The sequence below is a fragment of the Sus scrofa genome, chromosome 4, assembly GCF_054392235.1.
Source record: "Sus scrofa isolate SSC_HxYL_T2T_F1_AM1 chromosome 4, Sscrofa_HxYL_maternal_Yorkshire_Landrace_v2.0, whole genome shotgun sequence".
NCBI lineage: Eukaryota > Metazoa > Chordata > Mammalia > Artiodactyla > Suidae > Sus > Sus scrofa.
Window position 1 is genome coordinate 81,054,028 of NC_139386.1, and position 27,815 is coordinate 81,081,842.

Here is a 27,815-nt window from a genome sequence, read left to right on the forward strand (position 1 = left end):
GAAATAAAAATTTTTCCCAACAAACAAAAACTTAAAGAATACAGCAACACAAAATCCAGGTTAAAGGAAATATTGAAAGGGCTTCTCTAAACCAAAAATAAAGGAAGGAAAGGGAAGAAAAAAGAAAATTAAAAAAAAAGAAGAAGAAGAGGAAGAACTAGGACTGAGGAAACCGCAATCAGAGAGCAGTCACTCAAATAAGCCAGCATACAGATTTAATCATGAACATGTTTCAAACAAAATAAAATTAAAAAGGAAAAAAATAAAAAAGAGGCATCAAAACCATAAAATGTGGGCAAGGGATGTTAGGAAGTAAATAACACTTTTTGTTTGTTTGTATGTTTCTCTTCTTAATTTTAATATACTAATGAAGTGTTTGAACTTACAGGACCATCAGGCTAAAACACACAATTATGGGAAGGGGTTAGCATACTTAAAAAACAGGGCAACCACAAGTCAAAACCAAATATTGCATTTGCAAAAAATGAAAAAAAAAATACACTCAAGCAGATAACAACAGGAGACCATCCAAAAAAAAAAAAAAAAGAAAGGAAGAATGGAGAAACATAGAAACAACTGGAACATGAGGTTCAAATGGCAATAAATAATCATCTATCAATTATCACCTTAAATGTCAATGGACTGAATGCCCCAATCAAAAGACACAGAGTGGCTGAGTGGATAAAAAGGCAAAAACCTTCAATATGCTGCCTACAAGAAACTCACCTTAGGACAAAAGATACATATAGATTGAAAGTGAAAGGGTGGGGGAATATATTTCACGCCAATAGACATGACAGAAAAGCAGGAGTTGCAACGCTCATATCAGACAAAATAGACTTTAAAACAAAAGACATAAAGAAAGACAAAGAAGGACACTATTTAATGATTAAGGGGTCCATCCAAGGAGAGGATGTTACTATCATCAACATATATGCCCCAAATATAGGAGCACCCAGATACATACAACAAATATTAACAGACATAAAGGGAGATATTGATGAGAATGCAATCATAGCAGGAGACTTTAATACCCCAATCACATCAATGGACAGATCCTCTAGACAGAAAACCAATAAAGCAACAAAGATCCTAAAGGAAACAATAGAAAGATTAGATTTAATTGATATCTTCAGGACACTACATCCAAAATAATCAGAATACACATTCTTCTCAAATGCACATGGAACATTCTCAAGAATCAACCACATATTGGGACACAAAGCGAATCTCAATAAATCTAGGAGCATAGAAATTATCTCAAGTATCTTCTCTGACCACAATGCCATGAAATTAGAAATCAACCATGGGAAAAGCAAAGAGAAAAAACCTACTACATGGAGACTAAACCACATGCTACTAAAAAACCAATGGGTCAATGAGAAAATCAAGAATGAAATTAAAAAATACCTTGAAACAAACGATAATGAAGACACAACCTCTCAAAATCTATGGGATGCTGCAAAAGCAGTGCTCAGAGGGAAATTTATAGCAATACAGGCCTTTCTCAAAAAAGAAGAAAGATCCCAAATTGACAACTTAACCCTCCACCTAAATGAATTAGAAAAAGAAGAACAAAAAAGTCCTAAAGTCAGCAGAAGGAAGGAAATTATAAAGATCAAAGAAGAAATCAATAAAATAGAGACTCAAAAAACAATACAGAAAATTAATAAAACCAAGAGCTGGCTCTTTGAAAAAGTGAACAAAATTGACAAACCCCTGGCCAGACTCACTAAAAAGAGGAGAGAAAGAATCCAAATAACCAAAATTATAAATGAAAAAGGAGAAATCACAACGGATACAGCAGAAATACAAAAAACCATAAGAGAATACTATGAACAACTATATGCCAACAAATTTGACAACCTGGAAGAAATGGACAATTTTCTAGAATCTTACAGCCTGCAAAAACTGAATCAAGTAGAAACAGACCAACTGAACAGACCAATCACTAGAAATGAAATTGAAGAGGTCATGAAAACACTCCCTACAAATAAAAGTTCAGGACCAGATGGCTTCACAGGCAAATTCTACCAAACATATAAAGAGGAACTGGTGCCCATCCTCCTTAAACTCTTTCAAAAGGTTGAAGAAGGAGAAATACTCCCAAAGACATTCTATGATGCCACCATCACCCTCATTCCAAAACCAGACAAAGATACCACCAAAAAAGAAAACTATCAGCCAAAATCTTTGATGAATATAGATGCAAAAATCCTCAACAAAAGCTTAGCCAACCGAATCCAACAACATATCAAAAAAATCATACAACATGACCAGGTTGGGTTCATCCCAGGTTCACAAGGATGGTTCAACATACGCAAATCAATCAGCATCATACACCACATTAACAAAAGAAAAGTCAAAAATCATATGATCATCTCAATAGACGCAGAAAAAGCATTTGACAAAGTCCAACATCCATTCCTGATCAAGACCCTCACCAAAGTGGGCAGAGAGGGAACATTCCTGAACATAATCAAAGCCATTTATGACAAACCCACAGCAAATATAATCCTCAATGGGGAAAAACTGAAAGCCTTCTCACTCAAATCTGGAACAAGACAGGGATGCCCACTCTCACCACTGCTCTTCAACATAGTTTTGGAAGTCCTAGCCACAGCAATTAGGCAAACAAAAGAAATAAAAGGCATCCATATAGGAAGAGAAGAGATCAAACTGTCACTGTATGCAGATGACATGACACTATACCTAGAAAACCCTAAGGACTCAAGCCAAAAACTCCTTGAACTGATTAATAAATTCAGCAAAGTAGCAGGATATAAGATTAACATTCAGAAGTCAGTTGCATTCCTGTATACCAGCAAGGAAACATTAGAAAAGGAATACAAAAATACGATACCTTTTAAAATTCTACCTCACAAAATCAAATACCTCGGAATACACCTGACCAAAGAGGTGAAGGACCTATATGCCGAGAACTATAAAAGTTTAATCAAAGAAATCAAAGAAGATGTAAAGAAATGGAAAGATATTCCATGTTCCTGGATTGGGAAAATCAATATTGTAAACATGGCCATACTACCCAAAGCAATCTACAGATGCAATGCAATCCCTATCAAATTACCCATGACATTTTTCACAGAACTAGAACAAACAATCCAAACATTTATATGGAACCACAAAAGACCCAGAATTGCCAAAGCAATCCTGAGAAACAAAAACCAAGCAGGAGGCATAACTCTCCCAGACTTCAAGAAATACTACAAAGCCACAGTCATCAAAACAGTGTGGTACTGGTATCAAAACAGACAGACAGACCAATGGAACAGCACAGAGAACCCGGGAATAAACCCTGACACCTACAGTCAATTAATCTTTGACAAGGGAGGCAAGAACATCAAATGGGAAAAAGCAAGTCTATTCAGCAAGCATTGCTGGGAAACCTGGACAGCTGCATGCAAAGCAATGAAACGAGAACACACCCTCACACCATGCACAAAAATAAACTCCAAATGGCTGAAAGACTTAAATATACGACAGGACACCATCAAACTCCTAGAAGAAAACAGAGGCAAAACACTCTCTGACATCAACATCATGAATATTTTCTCAGCTCAGTCTCCCAAAGCAATAGAAATTAGAGCAAAAATAAACCCATGGGACCTCATCAAACGGAAAAGCTTTTGCACAGCAAAGGAAACCCAAAAGAAAACAAAAAGACAACTTACAGAATGGGAGAAAACAGTTTCAAATGATGCAACTGACAAGGGCTTAATCTCTAGAATATATAAACAACTTATACAACCCAAAAGCAAAAAAACCAATCAATCAATGGAAAAATGGGCAAAAGACCTGAACAGACATTTCTCCAAAGAAGATATACAGATGGCCAGCAAACACATGAAAAAATGCTCAACATCGCTGATTATAAGAGAAATGCAAATCAAAACTACCATGAGATACCACCTCACACCAGTCAGAATGGCCATCACTAATAAATCCACAAATAACAAGTGCTGGAGGGGCTGTGGAGAAAAGGGAACCCTCCTGCACTGTTGGTGGGAATGTAAACTGGTACAGCCACTATGGAGAACAGTCTGGAGATACCTTTGAAATCTATACATAGAACTTCCATATGACCCTGCAATCCCACTCTTGGGCATCTATCCGGACAAAACTCTACTTAAAAGAGACAAACGCACCCACATGTTCATTGCAGCACTATTCACAATAGCCAGGACATGGAAACAACCCAAATGTCCATCGACAGATGATTGGATTCGGAAGAAGTGGTATATATACACAATGGAATACTACTCAGCCATAAAAAAGAATGACATAATGCCATGTGCAGCAACATGGATGGAACTAGAGAATCTCATCCTGAGTGAAATGAGCCAGAAAGACAAAGACAAATACCATATGATATCACTTATAACTGGAATCTAATATCTAGCACAAATGAACATCTCCTCAGAAAAGAAAATCATGGACTTGGAGAAGAGACTTGTGGCTGCCTGATGGGAGGGGGAGGGAGTGGGAGGGATCGGGAGCTTGGGCTTATCAGACACAACTTAGAATAGATTTACAAGGAGATCCTGCTGAATAGCATTGAGAACTTTGTCTAGATACTCATGTTGCAACAGAAGAAAGGGTGGGGGAAAAAATGTAATTGTAATGTATACATGTAAGGATAACCTGACCCCCTTGCTGTACAGTGGGAAAATAAAAAAATATATATTAAAAAAAAGAATAAAATGTATTGATTGTATTTTATTAAAAAAAAAACAGAAATGACTCAAATGTTGAATTGGTGAATGCATAAACAAATTGTGGTATGCCCATACAATGCCATACTACTCAACAAAGAAGAAAAACCAACTGCTGATTCAGGCAACAACATTAATGAATCCCAAAAGCATTTTGCTAAGTGATAGAAGCAAACATCAAAGATGATGTACCATATGATGATTTACATGAATTCCAAGGAAAATATTGGAGCAACAGAAAACAAATCAGTGATTTCCAAGGGCCAAGGAAAGGGGGAAGGGGACTGACTGCAAAAGGGCACAAAAGAGTGACAGACACATACCATATCTTGATAATAATGATAGTTACATAGCACATATATTTGTCAAAACCTATTAAACTGTAGACTTGAAATTGAGCATTTTATTGAATGTAAATTATATCTGAATAAGGTTTTTTGAGAGATTAAAGAGGAAATACAAAGGAAAATTAATGGAATAATTCAGAGATTCATCATCTTCAAAGGATTTCATTTAGGATTTTTAAAATGAAAGAATAAAGAAACAAGGAGGGAAAATCAAAGAAATAATATAAAATAAATTTCCAGAACTAAAGAATATGCGTATTAAGTGCTTAGTATAACAAATGAAAAAAAATGTCTAAATGAATGTGCTTTTATGTCTTTTTTTGTTGTTTTGGTTTTTTTCTGGCCGTGTCTGCAGTAGGAGGAAGTTCCCAGGCCAGAGACTGAACCTGATCCATAACAGTGGCAGCACCAAATACTTAACCTGCTAGGCCACTGGGGAACTCCCAATGTGCTTAGCACTTGTCACACTGGGGTTAGAAAATTAAAGACAAATGAAGGGAGCTTTTAAAATGTTATGTTCAACATATAATGCTATGCCATTTTTATCAGTTAAGAAGGAGCGTAGAATAAAGGCAATTTCAAACATTTAAGATACCAAAAAGTTTTCTTCCATGCACTCTTCAACTATCAGAAATTTTGTTCCAACAAAACTAAGACCTAGGAGTTTCCTTTGTGGCTCAGTGGTAACAAACCCAACTAGTATTCATGAAAATGCAGGTTCGATCCCTGGCCTCACTCAGTGGGTTAAGGATCCGGTGTTGCCACGAGCTGTGATTTGGGTCGCTGACACGGCTCGGATCCGTGTTGCTGTGGCTGTGGTGTAGGCCAGCAGCTGCAGCTCCAAGTAGACTGGGAACCTCCATATGACTGAGTATGGCCCTAAGGAGCAAAAAAAAAAAAAAAAAAAACCTGATATTTTTAAAAATACATAAATAGAATAAAGAGCTAAAAATTCTAAAGGTAAATGTCCCCGTGAAATGAAAATTACAGCTGTAAAGGGTCAGAGAGTGGTCTAAAATTTTTTTTATTTTGAACCTTGTACATCTGACTTTTTAAAACTATTTATACACGTATAATACTAATGAAAAACATTAAAATGCAAGGAGAAGTATTCACCATCTGAAGAAAGTAAAACTTCTGACCAGCTACCCACCACTGCAAGCCCACTCCCTGGTTTCAGTTCTTAATCCCCCAGCCAGCATTCCACACTGTCTGCAAAGGGGCCATCACCGTGGACCCCGTTCCCACTCTGCTCAAGACCACCCCAGACTTAAGTCCATCCTATCAACACATTCCACACACTTCAGAACAATCAGCTTAACCCAATTTCTTGATGCAGGTCAGGGTCTGTATTATAATAATGCCTGAACTAAGGCATAATCAGGCTAAGTTCAAAACTAACCTCCAGAAGGAAGGGAGCACCGCCCTGAATCCCCATAGCCCCACACTAGGCCACAGTTTGTGCAAGGGGGGGACAGGGAGCATACATTCTCTGAAACCCAGGGCAGGGCACATGTGCAAATTGGCGCTCAGTAACGGTGGATGGGGAGAAAGCAGGTACAGGCAGAAGATGACACATCCAGAGGGCTTCCTGTTGGTCCAAGTCATGCTTCACATAATAGCTTTACCTTTCAGACTGAGAATCTCCACTTATAGTCCTATGTTTAAATGGGACTCTAAGAGAATTCCCCAAATCATACAAAGATGTGGAATTAGGGTTCCAGACCAAGGCAGCAGAGCCCATGTCCTCCCACAGACTCACCAAAACTAAAACTACACACACAGTGACCTCTGAGGAAGACATAAAGACTGGAGAACCAATTTGCTGCAACTGAGGGTATGAGAAAAAGCCACCTGAAGCCGGGAAGGAGGGGCAGGGGTGCAGGCTAGTTGGATCCCGAAGGGGGGGATCATAGCCACAGGGTCCCCTGAGGGCATGGGGACCCATGTCCAGCCCCTAGCCCAGAGCGGCCACTGGAAGATGAGCTCTCATGATGCGTGAGAGCCAGGCGAGCACATGACTCTGCTCTTGAAGAGCTTGTGCACAAACCCACCTGCTCAAGGCCCAGCACCTGGGTCCCCGGCCACGGTCCCGGTGCATGCCAGACAGACAGAGTAGGGACAGTTAGCGGGCTGGACTGTGTCCACGGACAGCTAAACCACACTCAGCACTGAGGGCCAAGCTCCAAGTACAAGCTCTAGCATGCCCCTCCCCTAGGAAGCCCTCATAACCCCAAAAGGCAGCTCCTCAGGAGGACTTTACAGTAGCGGCCCTGTCTCAGGGATGAGCAAAGTGGCAAAATGCTTCAACACCTCAGTTTCAACCTTGAAAATGGGACATGTGTTTTGCGTCACTGCAAGGTGAAGAGGTAAAACATCTGATAGCTTCATGTGAAAAATACCCCTACCCGCAAGGCCAAGAACTCACTTACTTCCAACACGAATCAGATTGTGGGTTGCTCCCCCACTCCCCAGTCTTGCCTTGGGACCAGCTCTGATGATCCTGGCAGCTGGCATTTTCCTTCATACACCCTGGACCTGTGACCGTAAGCACCTTGCTCTAACAGTGAATTTCCTTTCACTCTGAACACTGCCTACCTCCGGGGTTGACCTGCACCCAGGTCCTCAGCTTTCTTGAAGCAGAAGGAAGACAGTTCCAGGGCTCCAGGCACCCCTGCTGGTCAGACGGGCCTCCTGCGGGGCAGCACGCAGCTCTGCTGCCACCTGGTGGCATAAAGAGTAACTGCATCACCCAGCTTCAGGTCTATTCCTGGGAACCTGGCTGCTGGATTCATATCTCTGCCCTCCAGCACTTCATCTCTAAGGCAAGAGCCAGGTCTGTGCAGTGTTCTTAAATGTCCTCTGCCTCATTAAGTCTCCTAAAGTTCACAGTGGTTCAATACTTTTTTTAATGTAAGCCTTAGGAAAATTTTTAAAAAATCCTTTGAATGTTTAAAAAAAAACCATTTTCACAGATGTTTTCAAAGATGATTGAAATATCGCTTAATAAAATACAAGAAATTTAATTCTGGGAGTTCCCATCGTGGCTCAGTGGTTAACGAATCCAACTAGGAACCATGAAGTTGCGGGTTCGATCCCTGCCCTTGCTCAGTGGGTTAAGGATCTGGTATTGCCGTGAGCTGTGGTGTAGGTTGCAAAAGCGGCTCCGATCTCGCGTTGCTATGGCTCTGGCGTAGGCCGGCAGCTACAGCTCCGATTAGACCCCTAGCCTGGAAACCTCCATATACTGTGGGAGCAGCCCTAGAAAAGGAAAAAAGACACACACACACAAAAAAAAGAAATTTAATTCTATTCCTCAGCATCTTTGCATATCCTTCTACATGCATGGATTCAAAGTGAATAAAGAGTGAGCACTCAAAAGCACTTCTCATCCATCCAGACACACGTCCTGTATGTGTTACCACGCCCCAGGTAATGAGCTAGGGATGTAACAGGAGTAAGACATGGCTCCAAACCTCAGATTCAACACATCTGAACTGCCCACTTTAAACGAGTACGTTGCACAGTCGTGCCTTACTCATTCGTGTATGCCACTCCCAATTTCTTTCTCTCCCAGGGTCGTGGGCCACCTACAACACTGATGTACTATTACTAAAAACTATATGCTGCATGCCACATTTTTCTAAAAACTCCTGGTTAGGAGTTATTTCTCCAGTCTTCTTGGAACTTCTAAATATCACTCCCTCCAAATTAAAAAAAATAATAATTTCCTTGTCTCTCTGCCCTACAGAGAGTGCTAATAACTTTTACAACCTTTCACTCCTCCTTCCTCATGTGAAAGAGTAAAAGTGGCACTGATTTTTCAAGCACAAAGGATGGGATTCCGGTACTGCCACGACACCTACTGTGCACCACTGACTGACTAGAGTACTTGACTTCCCAGCTTCTAGGTCCTCTCATCAACAAAAAGGGAGGAGCAAAGCTAAACCTGCAGTGTCTCTGAGGAAGGATTACATATAGTTCCTCCCTGGTAAACAGCAGGCACAAAATTAATGTTAATTCTTCTCCCCTTCTATTACAGGCATACCTAGGAGATACTGCAGGATCGGTTCTAGACCACCGCAATAAAGCGAATATCACAATAAAGTGAATCACAGACATTTTTTGGTTTCTCAGAGCACAATCAGAGTTATATTTACACCATAGTCTATTAAGTACGTAATAGATTTACATCTTTTTTAAAAATGTACGTGCCATAATTTTAAAATATAAACAAAAAAACCTACTGCAATAGTAACATCAAAGATCACTGATCACAAATTACCATAACAAACACTAATAATGAAAAAGTTTGAAACATTGGCCAAGAATTACCTAAATAGGACACAGAGAAACAAAATGAGCAAATGAGTTGGGAAAATGTGGCTGAGAGACTTTGCCATAAACCTGAAATTTGGGGAAAATGCATTATCTGTAAAGTGCAACAAAGTTAAACATGTGTATTTCTCTACAATTTTGACCCTTTTCTTTCACAAAAACTGCTCACTCCAGAAGCTTATATAACATTTTCCAGACTTTCATTAGAAGAGTGTACCACTTAATGTAGAAAAACCATACTCTATGCAGAGGTCGTCTTCCACTGGGTAAAGAACAACTCACGATTTTTTATGGATTTATGACTCAGGCTGAAATGAAACCAAAGGTATTCTTGATGTAATTACTTTTAGTTCCCCAATGCCAAATTTATATTATTTTACCACCTCAACGTGTGGCTCCAAAAACATTAATTTTTCTACTTTGAGCCAGTTCCAGACAAGAGACATAGATTTCAATGTTTTATAAGACTTGTTTCTGCACCATCATATAGTTGTGAAGAACAAGGAATCTTAAAAGATTCCCTGATGAAGTCCCAGGCAAAATACAAGTATTCAAGAGACAATTTATGGTTCATAGTCTAATTGAATTTATTTATCCTTCTAAGCAGTATGTTTTTATTTACATCTAATTAAATTTGTATTAATGCAGGTGAACACAGAAAGAAATCTGCCGAGTTCCTCTTCAGAGTCCTTTTTCAATTTTAAGAATATTACAGTCCCCTCGTCCTTTTCTTGTCCAAGTTAAATCACTCCAGTTCCTTTCATTTTTCTTCACAGAGCATGCCTTAAAATTTTCCATTTTTTTCTGACCTATCTGAATTTCTTGATATTCTACTAATGTTTAAGACTATAATTTCTAGGCAAAGTACTGGAGAGCCAGCCTAGTAGCAGAGCATCTTTTTCTAGCTATGAGGGAAAATGGTGATCCTGCCTCAGGGAAATGCTTGCAAGTTCATTAGACAGATGTTCTGAGGAAACTGGATTCAACACATTTGGCACACACACAAAAACAATTTGTGATATTGCTGTGTAGGTCTTATATTTTTATCAAAGAGCAGTTAAATTAATACATGAAATAATTTGAGGCTATATCTATTCCACTAATTCACCAATCATTTAATATACATTTTGCATTAAGCTGACAACATTTGTAAAGGGGGGGGAGATATAACTCCTGTCCTCAGGACATTTATGAGGCCCCAGGAGAAAAATAACAGAAACAGAAAGTTATACATGTTCAAGAAAAAAACACAGAAACGTCAAAAATAATAGAATAGAAACCGAGTCTGCATTCGTTGAAAAAATAAAGAACACAGGGAGGATGAAAGTCAAACTGGATTACCCAGTGGCAAGATTTCTAGGGTTAGCTTATTTAGAAGAAGCGGGAAATTCTTTGAGGTTATCTAATACACATCCATCCCACATGCTCTACTTTCTCGTAAGGAAAAAACACTGATGAAGAAATGTTATGCTGACACTGAAATCACAAATGGTGTTCATCACAGCTTTCAGGATCACTTCAATTTAACTGGTTCGCTTCCTCCCAAATGAAAAGATTCTCATCTTTAAAAATATAAAATATTCCTAATATATTTCTGTTGCTAGTATCTGAGGATGTCTTAACTTGGCAAAATAGGCAAGTTTGGTCAAGCATTTCAAAGGGGAAATGATAGCTATTTTCTCTTACTACTTGATTGAGATTTGTTCTTGAGCTCTGGAAACTGTTGTTTAAAAAGTTGTTATTCTCATCAACTACTTCAAAGATTTCCTTTGTCTGATTACTGAGGTCTTGTGTATTTGAATTCACATCACCCATGACTAACAATAATGTGTGCAAGAAATTCCCTAAATATGATCGAAATTCATTTAAATTAGTGTCTTCCTCTAAATCCACGAAGTTAGATCTTTTTCTTCTTTTATCCATTAAGTCAAATGTGTTACTGAAATAAAGCCAATCAAATACACTGCTAATGGTATTATCAATAAATGCTTCTCTATTACTTGCTTTATTGTCCTCATCTCTGAACATGCTTTTGTTTGACCGTAGTAAATATGGGTGTATTTTCATCCATAATTTGAGACTCAAGGAATTTTCAATATCAGAATCTTTGCAATATGCAAATCCTCGGTGTTCCTCATTTAAAGGCTCAATCATCACAGTTAGGATTGGGCAGTGCTGACCACAAATAGTATAGAGTTTATCCAAAGAGTCGCCCTCCTGAAGTGCACCATGAAACCCACTGTTACCAGGCAGTGGCTGATTTTTAATAGTATCATCAGGGACAGGATGGACTTTGTTATCAGCAGATGTAAAGACATGAGTGACAGATGCACATACTCTTCCTGACCTATTATTATCTTTCTCTGCATGGTGATTTGGTATTCTCTCCTTAGCGCAAGTTTTATTCTCAACATCTAGGAAATCCTCACAAAAAGGCTCAGAGTCACTACAATGAGGCATGTGAAAATAATTGCATCTCAGTTCAGGGGGTTGAGTCAGTTCCTCCAATTCTGAAGAGGACAGTTCAGCCATGTTTGAGCCTGGGGCCAAATTTCCAAAATGTGAATATGGTGCCTCATTGCTGTTATTATCAAGTAGAGTATCCACTGATGTGGTGTCCCCACTGCCACATGTGCCAGAATTTTCAAAAGATGATACTCTTAGCAAATGATTTTCTCTCAGGAGCCACTTGCCTTTGTCAATCAGTACTCCCTCTTCTCTGTCCCTGAGGACTCTGTTTTGATCATTTTGTTCTGTGCAATGCTCCACAATGTCTTCTCCATGACAACTGGCTCTCACATCAAAATCACATTTATCTTGCCTTTCCTCCTGAAATTTCTGCAACACAGATGAATTACTGGATGCCTGTTCAGAAGAGCCAAATGACTGACTTTGAGAATCATAAAGACCTCCTTTCCCAGCGCACTGAAATTCCACAGAATTAGAAGGATAGACCTGAGATGTACGTGCAGACCCAGGAAAAAAAGACGGTTTTATCAGCTCTGCTTTACCATAGAGTTTTTCTATTGTTCTTTTAACAAATCCTTTGTTATATTCTTTCTCTTGGGCAATCTCCTGACCACTGTCACTGGGGCCACCACTGGATGTTTTATATGACTGTTCATTCTCACTGTCTTGTCTGTAATCTGACCAATCAGAAGTCACTGAGCTTCTGAAGCAGTTTTTAAAACGAAGAGGGGACTCTGCAAAACTTCCAGTATCCATGCGTTCCACCATATTTTTTTCTCTCATTTTAGCTTCTCCTTCACTGACTTCCTTTTCAGTATTTTGCTTAGAATCATAGCAAAATACTAAAGATGATGGTGTTGCCAGCCTCCTACTGATTGTCTCACAAATTACACCATTCCATCTTCCTTCTTCTGTAAGGCTCTTGCTACTGACTTTGATCAAATCCAGATTTTTACTAGTCTCTAATTCCTTTTGGATTGATTCTTCAGTAGTTTGCTCTCCTGAATTTATCTTTGTATTAAAGATATCAGTGTTCTGGTTTTCTAATTCTTCAAAAGATTCTAATTCTGAAATATTTCTTTCATTTGATGTCATGCTGTTGGTTATTGAGCCTGGTTCTTCAGAAGTCTTTGATTCTTCATTATCAAAAGATGTATATGCATTTTTATCCTGAAATTTCTTTAAAGAACAATTTTTAAATTCATCTAGAGAACTATGCTCCCTATTGAGTTCTGGTTCAGCTGCATTTTGGAAAAAGTCACAATGGCTTAACTTACTGATATTTTGGTCTGATATCCATGGATTAAAGCCATGTTTACACCCATGGTCTGCCAAAATATTTAGGTCTTTCTGAACTTCACCAATACTTTCTAACTTTTCAGTTAATTCTAAATTATCAGCATATGTGTTTTCTTTGGAATTTAAAAAGTCACTGGTGTTGCAGACTTTGATGGGAATGTAGGGCTCATCAACTGGGCAAGCTGTCTCACAGGGATGCTTTTCCTCATAAGCACAAGCCTTATGAGAAGACATGGCATCACTAAGTGAACAGACCTCTCCTAGAAAACAAGCCTTACGCATGGAGGCCTCATCCATGGTACAGCCATCACTAGGGAAAGAATCATCACTGAGGGGATAAGCCTCTTTTGGGGGAGAAGTCTTATTCACAGTGCACATCTTACATGGAGAGCAAGTCACCTCTGAAACAGAGACTTTAGAGACACAGTCTCCACTGGCAGAACAGTCTCCATCTAAAGAGGAGATTTTCTGTGTTTTCTCATTTTCAACGCACTTAGGAACTAGCTGAACGCTGGGTGTAGAACAACTTGCAGAAAGACCTACTGGAACCATGTCCTGTTCTTTCTCAGTGAATCCAAAATCACTTGTGGTTGACTCCACTAAACTGGCAACAGCAGCCTTCAAGTCATCAGCTTCCTCTGTGACAGCAATATGCTTCAGAACCTCCAGCAGTGCCAGTGTTTCTGAAGTTCTACTGGTAGTCTTGTGAGCATCACCTTGACAGAAGGTATTCATACCTCCCTTTAGGTTTAGCACCAGGAGCCAAGCTAGAAGAACATTAGTGGAGGAATTACATATTGGAGAAGGGAAGGGAACATCTGTAAGTAGACCTGACATTGGAACAACTCCATTCTGAGTCTTGTGAATACCAAGAACTGAAGCTTGCAGTTGGTGAAGCAATCGGACTGGTAAGAGGTCTTTTGGAGTGTCCTCTTCCATAAGATCAACTTGAATGGCAGCCTCTACACTTTGCCCTTTTGTAGCTAAGTTTACGTCTCTGTAAACAAGGCTTACCTCTGGTCCTAACTTTTCAGCAGAAGCCTGATTTTTAGTATTATGACCACCAAGAGTTGACTGTGACAGAGGACAACATCCATTAAAGGAAAGCAAGTAAGCATCACGCAGAGATTCAACCTGGTTCTCATAAAGAACATCTGTAAGTTCTTCACTGTTACCTTTGTCAAAAGATGTACCTAACTCTTTATCTAGATTATGTCCCGTCAAACTGGCATTTTTAGTTTTGTGCCTATTACTTTCAAAATTACTTCCTTTTCCAGAACTTATATGGGAATTATTTCCTGGAAAACCACTGTTGTTACAGTTTACCACACTCCTTTCATTTCTGCAGATTGGAGCTGATGTCCTAGGTTGCAAAGCTGAATGTGGATTTATGTTCTGCAACCATTTCTGTACATAATTTTGAACTGAATGATGGGTAATATCCTCAGGAAAAACAGCTTTTTTCCAGGAAGTTAAGGAATTTGCCCTTGTTGTGACATGTTGCTTACTTACAATAGCATCAGATTTCAACTTATTCCCTTTTTGTTTTTTCTGGCTTCTTAAAGTTATGGGTGAATTATTAACCTTTGAAACTAAGCTCTTTTTTGCTGTTCCTCTCAAATACCAAGATGCTATTTCTGCTTGAGCTTGTGGTCCACAAAAAGCATTGGGGTTTTGCTCAAGGAAATTAAATACATGAAATAAATTTTGATTTTCAAAAGTATTTTTGCAATATCTAAATTCATTATGGGAAAATATTTCTTCTCCTTGATTCACTTCTCTTTTTGTAGATCTTCCTAAGCTTGCTTTGTTTAGTGGTCTGAATTTTCTTTTGGTTAAAAGTCCCTGAACCTTAGGATTATGAATAGTATTTAATTTATTTCTATGGACACTCTTAGAATTCACAGGATTATTACTTTGGGAAGAAAAATAATTTGATTCAATTACCATATCACTTGCATGGAGGTCTTTCTCACAAAGTATCTGTCCTTGAAGGGGACGATGTGACTCTTTCAGTATGGCTTCCTGTGCACTTCTACCTCTTGTATTTATTCTCTTACCCTTACTGGGGATTGCTTTAGATGCAATCTCATCCTGAGGCCTGGAATTTCTCACATGCTGCTGAGATTTCATCCTCTTTTTGTTGACAACAGGTGATGAAATTTGCTTTTCCTTTTCTGGAAGTTGTGTTAAACCACACTGAGCAAATTCACTAATTAGTTTGTCAATTCCTGTGGCGACAGGGGAGTATCCTACTGAAGCTGGGGTCTCTGAAATGGTTTTGTCAGGTCCAGAGTTGTCACTTGAAGAATGAGTTGTATCTGCTAAAAAGGGACTGAATCTATCACTAGTGTTACCATAAGCCCTTAAATTCTTGACCCTATTTTTACTGTCTGCTGTTACACTATCAACTATATCTTCCTCTACAATTGAGTTTTCTGATGTAATCTGTGGCAAGCCATTATTATGAGACATCTCTAACATCTTCTGACTTGTAATTTCTACAACACCAGCACTTATTGCACTTGACTTGAGCAGTCTGCTTTCTTTTTTTCTTTCTAAAGATGACTCTACCGGTTCATTGTTATCAACCTGAACAAGTACTGGTCTGTTAGATACTGATGACATCTTACTGCAAGCATGTGTGAACATGTGATACTGAGATTTGTTCTCACCATCTTTCCTTTCTTCACTATAGGAAAACTGTCCAATCATTTTCTCTTGAACTTCAGTCTCAGACACTAAAGTCACACTCCCTATCACAGATTTCTTTTGTCTCACTCTCCTTGGTCCAGGTGTAGGGGGCCTATAAAAATGGTGCTTCGCTTGATCCTGAGTTCCCTGAATGGTGTTTGTGTTCATAAGAGCATTCTCCCAACTAGCAGTACTGCAAGCTTCAGACTCTTGGTCTGTCATTTGAGGGTTTATCTCCTCTGCCAAACTGCTCTCTTGATTATTGTCTTTCTCCAGAGGTGAGACATCTGCAGACAATGAACATGCTGTAAGCTTTAAACCAGATGATCGATCATCTGTTCTTCCTGGAAAACTGCTTATCGCACTCTTTTCATCATTATTAGAAAGACCAGCTCTACAGACAGTGGTTGTCCATTTTATGGTTTCCTCCTCTTTTATCTTGAATCGAACTTTCATCTCAACTGTCATAGTGCCATCTTGATTAAAAATAATTGATTTCTCAACATCATCTTCAGAAGGATGTATCAATAAATTCTGAGAATCATTTTTTTCTAAGGCTAAGTAGTTTTCAGAAGGAAAAAAATGGTCTGAGTAGCAATCATTACTCTGCATTTTGTCAGAAGAAACAGAATAAATCTGGGACCTTGGGCTTGAAGGCGCATGTGTGCTCACTTTCAGATTTTAAAAGTAAAAGAATGCCCCACATCAAAATATAAATGTGGAAGATAGAGAAGTTATAAATATCCAATAGAAGAGGCAGCAAAGAGAGAAAAGAAAAAAATAATTAATATAAAAATATCATATTTTTCTAATTTTCACAGTAAGATGTTGGTAAGTTTCTCACCTCTACATACTCATTGATTATTTTAGTTCACTATAAAATCTGGTACATTTCTACAAACTACTCTTAATTTTTTTATTGAAAAACAATGTAATAAACACTTATTTTTTTGAGAATGAAGTACATTTATTTTTTTCAGTTACAAATTTCAATTTTATACCATATAATTGACTTTCTCTAATGCTACATATGGAGCAAATACATTTTCACTTCTCACCTCAAACTACTCTTTAAAAGAGAACTTATAATTCTACTTCGGTGAGGAAATTCACAGAACTTTTTTTAACGAGTTTAATAAGATACTTTTTTTTTCTTTTTTTTGTTTGTTTTTTTGTTTTTTTGACTTTTCCTAGGGCCGCATTTGCAGCATATGGAGGTTTCCAGGCTAGGGGTATTGAATTGGATCTGCAGCTGCCAGCCTACACCACAGCCACAGCAACATGGGATCCAAGCCGCATTTGCGACCTACACCACAGCTCACAACAAGACTGGATCCTTAACCCACTGAGCAAGGCCAGGGACTGAACCTGAAACCTCATGGTTCCTAGTCAGATTCATTAACCACTGAGCCATGACAGGAACTCCAGTAAGACACTTTTAATAAGGAAAGTATAAAAATTACTATGGATTGTAGCAAAAATGAAGAGATTTTTGTGGGGTTTTGTTGTTGTTTTACTTTGTTTACCATTACTGAAATTAGGGTCTAACCAAGTGCTGCTTATCTAGTCAAACAAGCAAGTAAGAATTTATAGTGCTATTCATTTTCCTGTGTATATCAAAGAGATATCTACAGCATTATAAAAGTTAAAACATTTTAAGAGTTTATTTTAAAAGCTAATAATCTAGCAATAATTATTAATTTAACATTCACTTTGTAGAAATCAGTATATTTGATTTAACGTAAGTCACAAAAGAGAACAGAGCTATAGACCAAGGTATCTAGGTATTTTTTTTAATGTCTATCTCTAGAGTTAACTTGGCATTCATTCTACCTAAGCTCAATCAAATTCCTATTAGTAGTAATTTGTATAGATGTATACATGCTTACCATCAATTAAATAACTTTAAAGTTTCAGGGTATAAGCCTAAAGATACTCTCTCTTATTTCAAGTCAACTTTCACCAAAATTATAAATGAAACTGACTCACTCATAACTTTTTAAAGTAAATCTTAACAAAGCCCTTGGATTTCCTGAAGCCATTAAAAATCATACTCAGGAGGTCCCTCGTGGCTCAGTTATTAACGAATCCAACTAGGAACCATGAGGTTTCGGGTTCCATCCCTGGCCTTGCTCAGTGGGTTAAGGATCTAGTGTTGCCGTGAGCTGTGGTGTAGGTCGCAGACTCAGCTCAGATCCAGTGTTGCTGTGGCTCTGGCGTAGGCCGGCGGCTACAGCTCTGATTAGACCCCTAGCCTGGGAACCTCCATATGCAACGGGTGCAGCCCTAGAAAAGACAAAAAAAAAAAAAAAATACTCAGCATCCCACATGAGATAGAAGATAATAAAACCATTTTAATAAAATGACCAAGGTTAAACAGTATTACTCTATGCATAACAGATATTTACCACTTAATTTCTACAAAAAGAAATACTAATTCTTTATTAAAAATATCCATAAAATAACTAAAGTAACTATAAATTATAGTTGTTTCACCCTTTTTAGCAATAAGTAGCAAAACTAATACTATTTAAAATGTGTATTTTTCCATGTTTAAATAAAATTTAAACTAAAATTTAAGTATAAATGGCAATCAATATTTTAGCATAGAACTAAAATACTGTGAACAATGAAGAATGAGATTAAAATACAGAGCACAATGAAGAAGGAGATTAGCTATGCCTGCAAAGTGAATTTACAGCCTATCCTACAGCCTTGGGTGGCAAGAGGCTCTTCTCCTCCCTATGCAAAGAATAATGTCACACTGTATGACATTTCCTAAGGAATCATCAACCTAAAGAGCTGTTAGCCAGCACAAATGGGCTATATGAACCCTTTTTTAAAAAATAAATAAATAAAAGTAGATCTTGGGGCCTGTGAGTTTTACTGGAATAACTTCAGAAAGTGGAGCATGTATGCAGTAGTAGATTTCTTTTAATATATAAAACAACTAGCCTGAGCTCAGTTGAGATATTGCATGGCATTACTTAGAGAAATCTCTGCAACTACCAGTATCACTCACACATATTCCACAGAATTTAGAATTCCGCCCTAAATCAAGAAACGATGGGAGTACCTCAGCAGGTTAAGAATATGCCCTTGTCACTACAGTGGCTCAGGTCGCTGCTGTAGCGCAGGTTCAATCCCTGGCCTGGGGAACTTCTGCATGCCACAGGTATGACATTCCCTTCAAAAAAAAAGAAATGATGGCACCTTAATATTTTTATCTAGGTATTACATGCAAAAACAAAAAAAATCTTATCAATTTAAAGACACATCATTGATTTGGAAAAAAATTTTAATTATTAGATAGTCTATGACTCTTTCCAGCTATAAATGTAACCAATTTCAGTTTTCAATATTTTGATTCTCTCCTTTTCTGTGATGAAGGAAATTGGTTATTTAAGATCAATTTTTGTTGTTGTCATCAGGGTAAAAAAAAAATCTCAGGACTAAAAATAAGGGCTATATATTTAAGTGACTTACTTTTTCTGCTTTCTGACCTAGCACTTCCCTTGGGGTACACACGATGAGAGATCCCTGGTAATCTAGCAGGAAGCAAGTACTTTTGGATGTCATAATTTCCTGGTTTAAATGGCTCCCTTCCTGCTGCCACCACAGCTCCAGAGCTCAGGATCACAGCCTGGATACTGGGAACCTAGAAAAAAATCAAAGTTACAGTCCTTACATGCACAATATGAAGTTTTGTCCTTTTCCACATGGTGAGTTTTAAACTGATTGAATTAATTCGACAACCTCCTGGGTTTGAAAGAGATAATCACCAACTATTTGTTAGGCACAATGATGTCTACAAAATAAAGTACGAAAGTGTCAAAGTGCGGGGAGAGGGGGCTATTAGACCAACAGCCTTACTCAGGCTGCAGCTGGCAGACAGACCGGTCTACTGCCACCGTAACTTTGTGAATCTTTAAAGGGTACGCAGTACCGCCTCTGTTCTCCCACCCAAGGATCCCCCTGGGAAAGGGCCCGCGGGACACGCCAGGGCAGGGAAGATGAGCCAGTGTGCACCAGTCAGCTGCAGGGGACCCTCTCCCTGCCCGTGAGCACGTCCCAGGAAAATGCTTTCTGCCCCCAACAGAGTATCACTCAGCCACGTCTTTTCAGCAAATACTGAGATCAGATTCGGCGCCCACACATCCTATGACTCGGGACTCTGGGGACGAAGTGGATAAGAAATAAGCTCCCCTCGCGGACAACGCCTGGTAAGATTCTCGCCCGGAAATGAACAGAACATCCACCCAGGTGAGCTAGCGCCCTCTCGCGAGCGTGGACGCGCGCACGCACAGACACGTACGGGAACGCAGGTACGTCCAAACCCTTCCTTGTTGGGGCTGCCGTTTTGTCCCACACTACGGGAGGTCAGACGGGAGGAAACCCCTTCTGCTCCCCAAACGCTCACCTTTCTTCCATCCGTGGCGTACAGCTTGGTCACCGGGCGCTGCATGACCTCTGACAGGTGCTGCAGAAATACCTCGAAGCTCTGCGTGACCCTCTTGTTCAGGACCACCGCACGCCTCGTCTTGGGGTCGCCGTTCTTGAAGACCACGAGCCGCCGCTGCGCGCGCAGCATGGCGGAAGCAGGGGCGGTGGGGGATCGATGCGCGTGCGCGCTGAGGGCTCGGCTGCTGAGCCAGGGCCGCGGGGGCCGGCGGGCCTTGTCCAGGTCCACAGGCTGCACCTTCCGGCCGTGGGAGCACAAGTACGACTGGCCGTCCTCCAGCTCCTCCAGACGCGTGATGCTGTGCCTTCCGCGAGGGGTGCTGATGTTCCTCACCCCGAAGGGTAGGGGCACCTTCCCTGACAAGTTATCCAGTAGAGCATCAAATGTCTTGAAAGAACGAGGGTTCAGCACCACCCGGACCCCGCCGAATTGCGGGTCTCCGCTCTTATAGAAGCTGATCCTTTTGGCTACCACAGGCTGCATGACGCCCAGCTGGCGAGAGGAAGGAACCTGACCTTGGGAAGAAGTCCGGCGGATCACGGAAAAACTGGTGGAAGCAGTTTCGATCATTTTGGTCGATACCTAGCGAGGGAAGCAAATCATTCATCTTCACAGTAGCAGAATCATGAAGAATACAGACTAATGCAAATGCCAGCTACTTAGAGCTGTAGGCACTCAGGCTGTTCTAGAACTTCATTCATTCATTTATTCACTCATTGTACCTACCGATTTTGAAAGATAATTTTCAGGAGCTTACAATACAAAGACATAAAAGAAAGTTACATGAGTGTTTTGTTTTGTTTTGGTCTTTTCTAGGGCCGCACCCGCGGCATATGGAGGTTCCCAGGCTAGGGGTCTAATCGGTACTGTAGCCGCGGGCCTAAGCCAGAGCCACAGTAATTCCAGATCCGAGCCACATCTGCGACCTACACTGCAGCTTGCAGCAATGCCGGATTCTTAACCCAGTGAGCGAGGCCAGGGATCAAACCCGCAACCTCATGATTCCTAGTCAGATTTGTTAACCACTGAGCCACTGCAGGAGCTTCCACCCTAAGAGTGTTTATAATTGAAAGATTAAAGACAATCTAAAGACATTGCTAAGGGCCTAGATAGATAAACTATAATATATAAACCCTTGGCAAATTATGCAACCATTATAAATGGCTTTATAAATAGGTATTTATTGGCACAGAAAAGTGATCATGACCTATTAGTAAACGGAAAAGCAGCTTATAGAATACACATGCTATGCCACTGCCAATGTATCTGGTATTTATCATACCAGCAGATGAAAGTCCAAAGTATATACAGCCGGGTGTTGGTGGTTATCCCTGATGGCAGATCTGGAGATAATATTTGTGTTTTTTATCCATTGCCAAGTTTTGCAAATCTTTAAAATTAACAGGTATTACTGAACAATAAAAAGATTACAAGAGGAACGCAAATCAGAAACCAGTTAGAAAAGAGTTCTACAGTTGATCGATTTAGTTCTACATGGCCTGGCAGTCAAGGAAAATGGAGAAAAGCAGGAAAAGTTTATAAAGTTCAATATTGTCTGTTGGATGGAATCAAATGAACTCATCTAGAGGAAACTGTTTCCTAACATTAAATTTTAGAAGGGGGAGTTCCTCTCATGGCTCATCAGTAACGAACCTGACTAGTATCCATGCGGACATAGGTTCAATCCCTGGCCTTGCTCAGTGGGTTAAGGATCCGGTGTTGCCATGAGCTGCAGTGTAGGTCGCAGAAGCAGCTCAGATCTGGCATTGCTGTTTCCGTGGTGTAGGCTGGTAGCTGTAGCTCCAATTTGACCCCTAGCCTGGGAACTTCCATATGCCACCGGTGGGGCCCTTAAAAAAATAAAAAAAAATAAAAAAATTCTGCAAGGAATGTGTCGCATATGTCCTTAAATAAGGGACATGTTGAGGTAGTGTAAGATGTTTCTGTTACAGATGGTAGAAAATGCAAGCAAATTATTTAATACACTGCTAATCCTACTTTAGGTAAACACTGCACTAACCAGATATTTTCAGAATGAATGACAACATTGCCATGGGCTAAAAATAGTGCAACCTAATACTGCTCCCCCTAGTGGTTCTAAAGTGAAAACTTCAGGAGAAAATTTAAGAGCCATTTCAACCAAATCATGGAGGTTTTCCTCTTTCACTTTCCAGTCTGACTGACAGGTGAACAGCTTGTAGGAGGGTTTATCTGATTCTGTGCTGTATTTCATTTGTAGCATATTGTAACTATTTTCTCTTGTTTTAAATCAATGTAATTATTAGTGTCTTTTGACAGAGTAAGAATGCCCTGCAGCCTTGAAGACAAACTGAACAAACTAAATAAATGTGATTGGTTTTATAGAGATGAAAAAGGCATTATTTGTCATTATAAATCAGCTATAAATCTGGCCCAAATCACCTACTTAAATGTTTGCAAGCTGTTATCTAAGACTCTTCATTATATCTCCAATACAATTTGCAAATCCTATTTATATGTAACCTAGGAAAATGCATTCAGGGATCAGCCTAGAAATCAGCTGTGTCTCCCCCTCTCTCCTCCAGCAGTTTGAAGCAAGTATAATACTTAGGACAGAGGTAGCTGTAGCAGGCAAGCGCATAGGGGCTGGGCAGCCCCATTCTACAGTGGAATCAGCAAAACCTCCGTCACTTCTCATGCTTGGCTGATAAGCCCTGCTCTGACCTAGGGCACACACGGAATCTCCCACCCACACCAGCTGTAGGAGGGTGGATTCCTTCAGTGTTTAAACAAAAAACTTCAGAACTCTGTGCCTCCAGTTACTTTTTAGGTTTGTTTACTTACATATTTATTTGAAAAGATTTTACACCAATAGTGTTTGAGACTCATTTCTCACCTGATTTTGGAAAATTTATCTACATGGAAGTGCATAGTAAGGCTTTTTTTTTTTTTTTTTTTCGGTCCTTTTAGGGCTGCACCTGCAGCATATGGAGATTCCCAGGCTAGGGGTCTAATTGGAGCTGTAGCCACTGGCCTACATCACAGACACAGCAACACGAGATCCTTGACCTACTAAGCAAGGCCAGGGATCAAACCTGTGTCCTCATGAATCCTATTCAGATTCATTTCCACTGAGCCACGATGGGAATTCCCATAGTGAGGCTTTTAATTCCAGTAGTTTTCATCCTGGATCTCAATATTTGGAGAGCTGTGGACCTGGTAGTCATGTGGGGAACACACTTATGTGGGCTGATGTGCTAAGGGTTTTGTTTGAGGTTTTTTGAGTGTGTGTGTGTGTGTGTGTTTGGGGCTAAAATAAGAGGAGATTTTGTGTTAGTAACAAAAAAGAGAGAGACAGAGACCATGGTAGACTGGGACAGCTGGAGGGAAGAATGGCCCATTGCCCCTAGCCCACCGCTGCCACACCCCGATCAATGGTTTTGAGCCTAATGGCCTGATGCAAGAGAGGAAGAAGCTGAGGTTACCACATCCTGGGGACGTGCCCAGCAGCAGAGGGGCATTTGCAGAGCAGGGTGGTTGTTGCCAGGCACTGTGGTGAGGAGGCTGTAGCAAAAACAAAAATGCCAGTCCCCATGGTCTTAGCTGCATACAAAGCAGATCTCTGGGATCCTGGACGTCCCTGGGGGACGTTTTGGAGAGAATGTGGCGTTTTGCATACATGTGGGAGAGGTTTAAGAGCCTCTGGGAAGAAGGCAGGGCTTAGCATAGCATCTGCCAGCACGTGTGAACAGACCAGGGACGTGTCAGTCTTGCCTGACTGCAGTGTGCCCTTTTGTGAAACAGCTTTCAGCCCTCCATGGCTTTTAGCCACCCTGCCTTAGTTGGGCAATTTCTTAATCAACTTTAAAGACTAATCAGAATTTGGAGGGAAATTTTGTTACTGTTTCTTTACATAAATTTTAGATAATAAGGTTTATTCTATGCCCTCTAGAGCTGGGGTAAGGCAGTAGTATACTCAGGCTGTCTAGGGAACAAAGTACCTAAAGTGGTCTCACTCTTCTCCCAGCAGGTCATGGAGGTAAATCCAGGAAACGAGTGCCCCTCCAGGGAGTTCCCTTTATGCTCAGTGGTTAATGAACCCAACTAGGATCCATGAGGATGCAGGTTCAATCCCTGGCCTTGCTCAGTGGGTTAAGGACCCAGCGTTGCCATGAGCTGCAGTGTAGGTCGCAGATGTGGCTCAGATCCCACATTGCCAATGCTATGGCAGAGGGCGGCAGCTGTAGCTCTGACTGGACCCCTAGCCCTAGCCTGGGAATTTCTGAAGCCACCTTCCTCACCACTGACTTCCCCAGGTAGCGAAGGACCCAGTTAACAAAATCTCTTGCCTCTAGCCTATATTATATTGAAATCTACTTCTAAAGACTTGACCATTTGCCATCAATATCTTCCCCTCTTCTTGCCATGCTCTTCATTGCCTAGAGGCAGACCAGAGAACTGTCATCAATATTTGTATTGCTTTTTAAGATTAAGCAGATTTGTTTTACCATCCTTGGTTTCCCTAGGTTCAACCACAGTTGTGCTTAATCTGTGCCATCACTGGTCTCAACTGTCTGTGCTGCTCAGAGCAAAACACTTGCCTTTTCCTAGAGTGCTGTGCCTTCTCTCCACCATGCACTGGACCAAACATGACAGATTTACAAGACGCAAGCACATCATCTCACTGATGATATTTTTAATTTACCACATAATAGGAATTCAAGCAATGCAGAAAGGAAAATGAAATAGAAAAAACCTGGTATATTCATAATATCCTGTAGCAGTTCAGAGATCTGCTATTTCAGGAAAAATCAGTTCATTTCACAGATCATAACTCTATGGGGTAGGGCTGGGGGTGGGTGTTCAGAAAGGAAATAGAACAGTTATTCCTATGGCAGTCACAGCACTGTGGAATCCAGCAGCTCCCTCCTTCTGTAATGTACAGCCCAAATTTCTCGAAGTAAATAGTGTTTTTGTAATCAGAAAAAGAAATTTTACTCCTATTTGAATACACTAGAATTTCTTGATTTCCTGATACTGAAGTTCCTTTCTACCTCAATATCAGCATATTTGGGTAAAGAGAGTATTGGCAATATTTCCTCCTTTTCGAATGGTTACAGATAGAACACAAATATGTAGTCTAGATATAAAACAAAGTGCAAGTAGCTAAAACAGATTATTTTCAAAATAAAGGTTTGTACTTACCACAACTTGAAACTTCTCTTATAAAGAAAACGATGGTTTGAGTTGTTTAAACAATTGGATGTGTAACCTGCTCATTTCGTGCAAAGAAAACTAATGTCACTGGATTTATTCTTAGTGTATCTACTCAGGGACTGTGTACAGCCAATTAGTTTAATCCGAGGTGATGCTAATCACCAGACAGAATTCACCTTATGGGGGCCACTGCCAGAAACAAGCCAGTTCCCGGCATGCTCCACAGCTCTGAAATCTTCCTAATGAGCGTCTCCCTTGCATCATCTTGCTTTCCTAGTAGCATCAGCAGAAAATACTTCACCAATTCATAACTGTTTCCCTTCTAGGCAGCCTTCAGTCCTCATTTATTTGCATTAAAGAGAAAAGGTTGTAATCCTGCTAAAAATGTCAACATTTTGTCATTCTTTTACAAGAACCCCTGAGTCAGTATTTCCTCGTGGCAGTCACTCAAAAAGAAAAGGGCTTAAGCCTTTTGTTTTTCATTTAAGCGCTCCTGCTTATTATGGCATCAGTGTAGGTCTAGGAGAATGGCTGTGAGTGTAACTGTGTGTCTCCTCAACGTGAGGAGACAGATGAGACCGGTGCCACACAAGTGAGGTGATTCTTCTGCACCCACAGCCCTCCCCCCTTCTTTGCTTAATCGTGATGGGGTTTGCACACGTTCAGGACTTTGTCACACACGCAGTCCCTGGATGACACGCGCTGCCTCTGATGGGCACCTGCCGTCTAATCTGATGCGACAGTCCCTCACCCGATGGGATTTACCAGGCTTCCCGCCTCAGCTCTGAACCACAGGAGGGGAGGGGTCCCCTCTGGGGAGGAAGGAGCTGTTTCACAGCCGTGCTCCCGAAGGTGGCCTCCAAGCAGGTCACAAAAGGAAAAGCAGTGAAGCCGCAGAATTTGCCTGTAAATACTGACTCATAACAAGTGACAGTTAAAAAGTAAAAAGGATAAGAAAAGGAGGGAGGAGGGGAAGACAGAAACCCTGGATGAGAAGGAATAACAGAGGGATATGCGGAGGGGAGGCATAGATTAGAGAAACCACAGCGTTTAACTTGACCCAAACCCCCTTCATAACCATGCCATCCACACAAAGACACAGCAACGGAATCAATAAAGAAACGTATGCTTACAGGGCGGCAGGAGGCAGGAACGGCATCATCACCATTCGAAATTGAAGTGTAAATTTTAATAAGTTTGGAGTTACGTGTAAGCGGCTCTTAATAGCTAAGGGCGCCTGAGGCATTTCTGTTGATTTTATCTTGGATCCTCTAATCCAAGCCTGATAAACAATTCACATCCATTGGGTCTATTTCAACACTGAAGGAATTTCAACTGAAGGAATTCCTTTGGGGCACTTGTACGAAAAGCAAGGTTTCAAATATGTGTGTGATAAATATATCCGCATGAAGAGCTCTGCCTGCCCTTCTAAGCATTGCTCCGAACATGTGGTCCACTCCCACGACTCCAGTCAGGAACGGAGACCCGTGGTGCCACCATGCCTTCTTCCTGGCATCAATGTCTCTGGCAGATGCCATTGTAGGAAGTCTAAACCACAGTTACCATTTCTCAAGCTTGAACTTGCACACAGATCACCTGGCCATCTCTATTCAATTCTGTCTGGTCACCACTGACCAGGGAGCCAGACCACCGGAGCCAGCACACAGAGGTGAAGTGCTTTGAAGTCAGACCTCAGTTCAAATCCCGTCCCCTCCTTCCACTTGGCCATGTGGTCTCAGGCCATTCACTTAATTTTTCTATGACTATCTCCTGGGCAGTAGAACATCAGAGAACATCTAGCTTAAAGGTGCATTGTGAATACCAAATAAGACAATATACGTGTTTGATGACATGCCTTAATGTCCTAATAAGTGTTCAACAAATGGAAATTATTATTTTAGCCGTGTTAATCTTCCTTTAAAACACCTTCCTGGGAGTTCCCGTCGTGGCTCAGTGGTTAGCAAACCCGACTAGAAACCATGAGGTTGCGGGTTCGATCCCTGGCCTTGCTCAGCGGGTTAAGGATCCAGCGTTGCTGTGAGCTGTGGTGTAGGTTGCAGACATGGCTCTGATCCCACGTTGCTGTGGCTCTGGCGTAGGCCGGTGGCTACAGCTCTGATTGGACCCCTAGCCTGGGAACCTCCATATGCCATGGGAGCGGCCCTAGAAAAGGCAAAAAGACAAAAAAACAAACAAACAAAAAAAAAACCATGGGTTGGGGGGTGGGGGAATGTGCTTGGGTTGTGGGATGGAAATCCTGTGAAAATGGACTGTGAT

At 40.6% G+C, this 27,815-nt stretch overlaps 2 protein-coding genes across 15 annotated transcripts in view; both read right to left on the reverse strand.

Annotated features, from left to right (window-relative positions):
• LOC100627466 (uncharacterized) overlaps positions 1-27,815 on the reverse strand; it is a 207,048-nt gene that overhangs the window by 72,723 nt on the left and 106,510 nt on the right. For 13 of the 14 annotated variants that reach the window (XR_014843820.1, XR_014843821.1, XM_021089367.2 and 10 more), the window contains 2 exons: positions 20,301-20,924; positions 19,367-19,538 (listed from right to left, as the gene is read on the reverse strand). The exons of the other annotated variant lie outside the window; for it this stretch is intronic. Coding sequence is in view for 10 of the 13 variants with exons in the window: in XM_085022370.1 (XP_084878496.1) it covers positions 19,367-19,538; positions 20,301-20,924 (796 nt within the window). In the remaining 3 variants the exon portion in view is untranslated. The remainder of the gene's footprint in view (positions 1-19,366; positions 19,539-20,300; positions 20,925-27,815) is intronic. 14 annotated transcript variants of the gene reach the window in all.
• Positions 9,991-17,178, reverse strand: LOC110260396 (RP1 axonemal microtubule associated). Its single transcript, XM_021090355.2, has one exon. It carries the CDS (start codon positions 16,490-16,492, stop codon positions 10,937-10,939), a length of 5,556 nt encoding a protein of 1,851 aa, XP_020946014.2. The 5' UTR covers positions 16,493-17,178; the 3' UTR covers positions 9,991-10,936.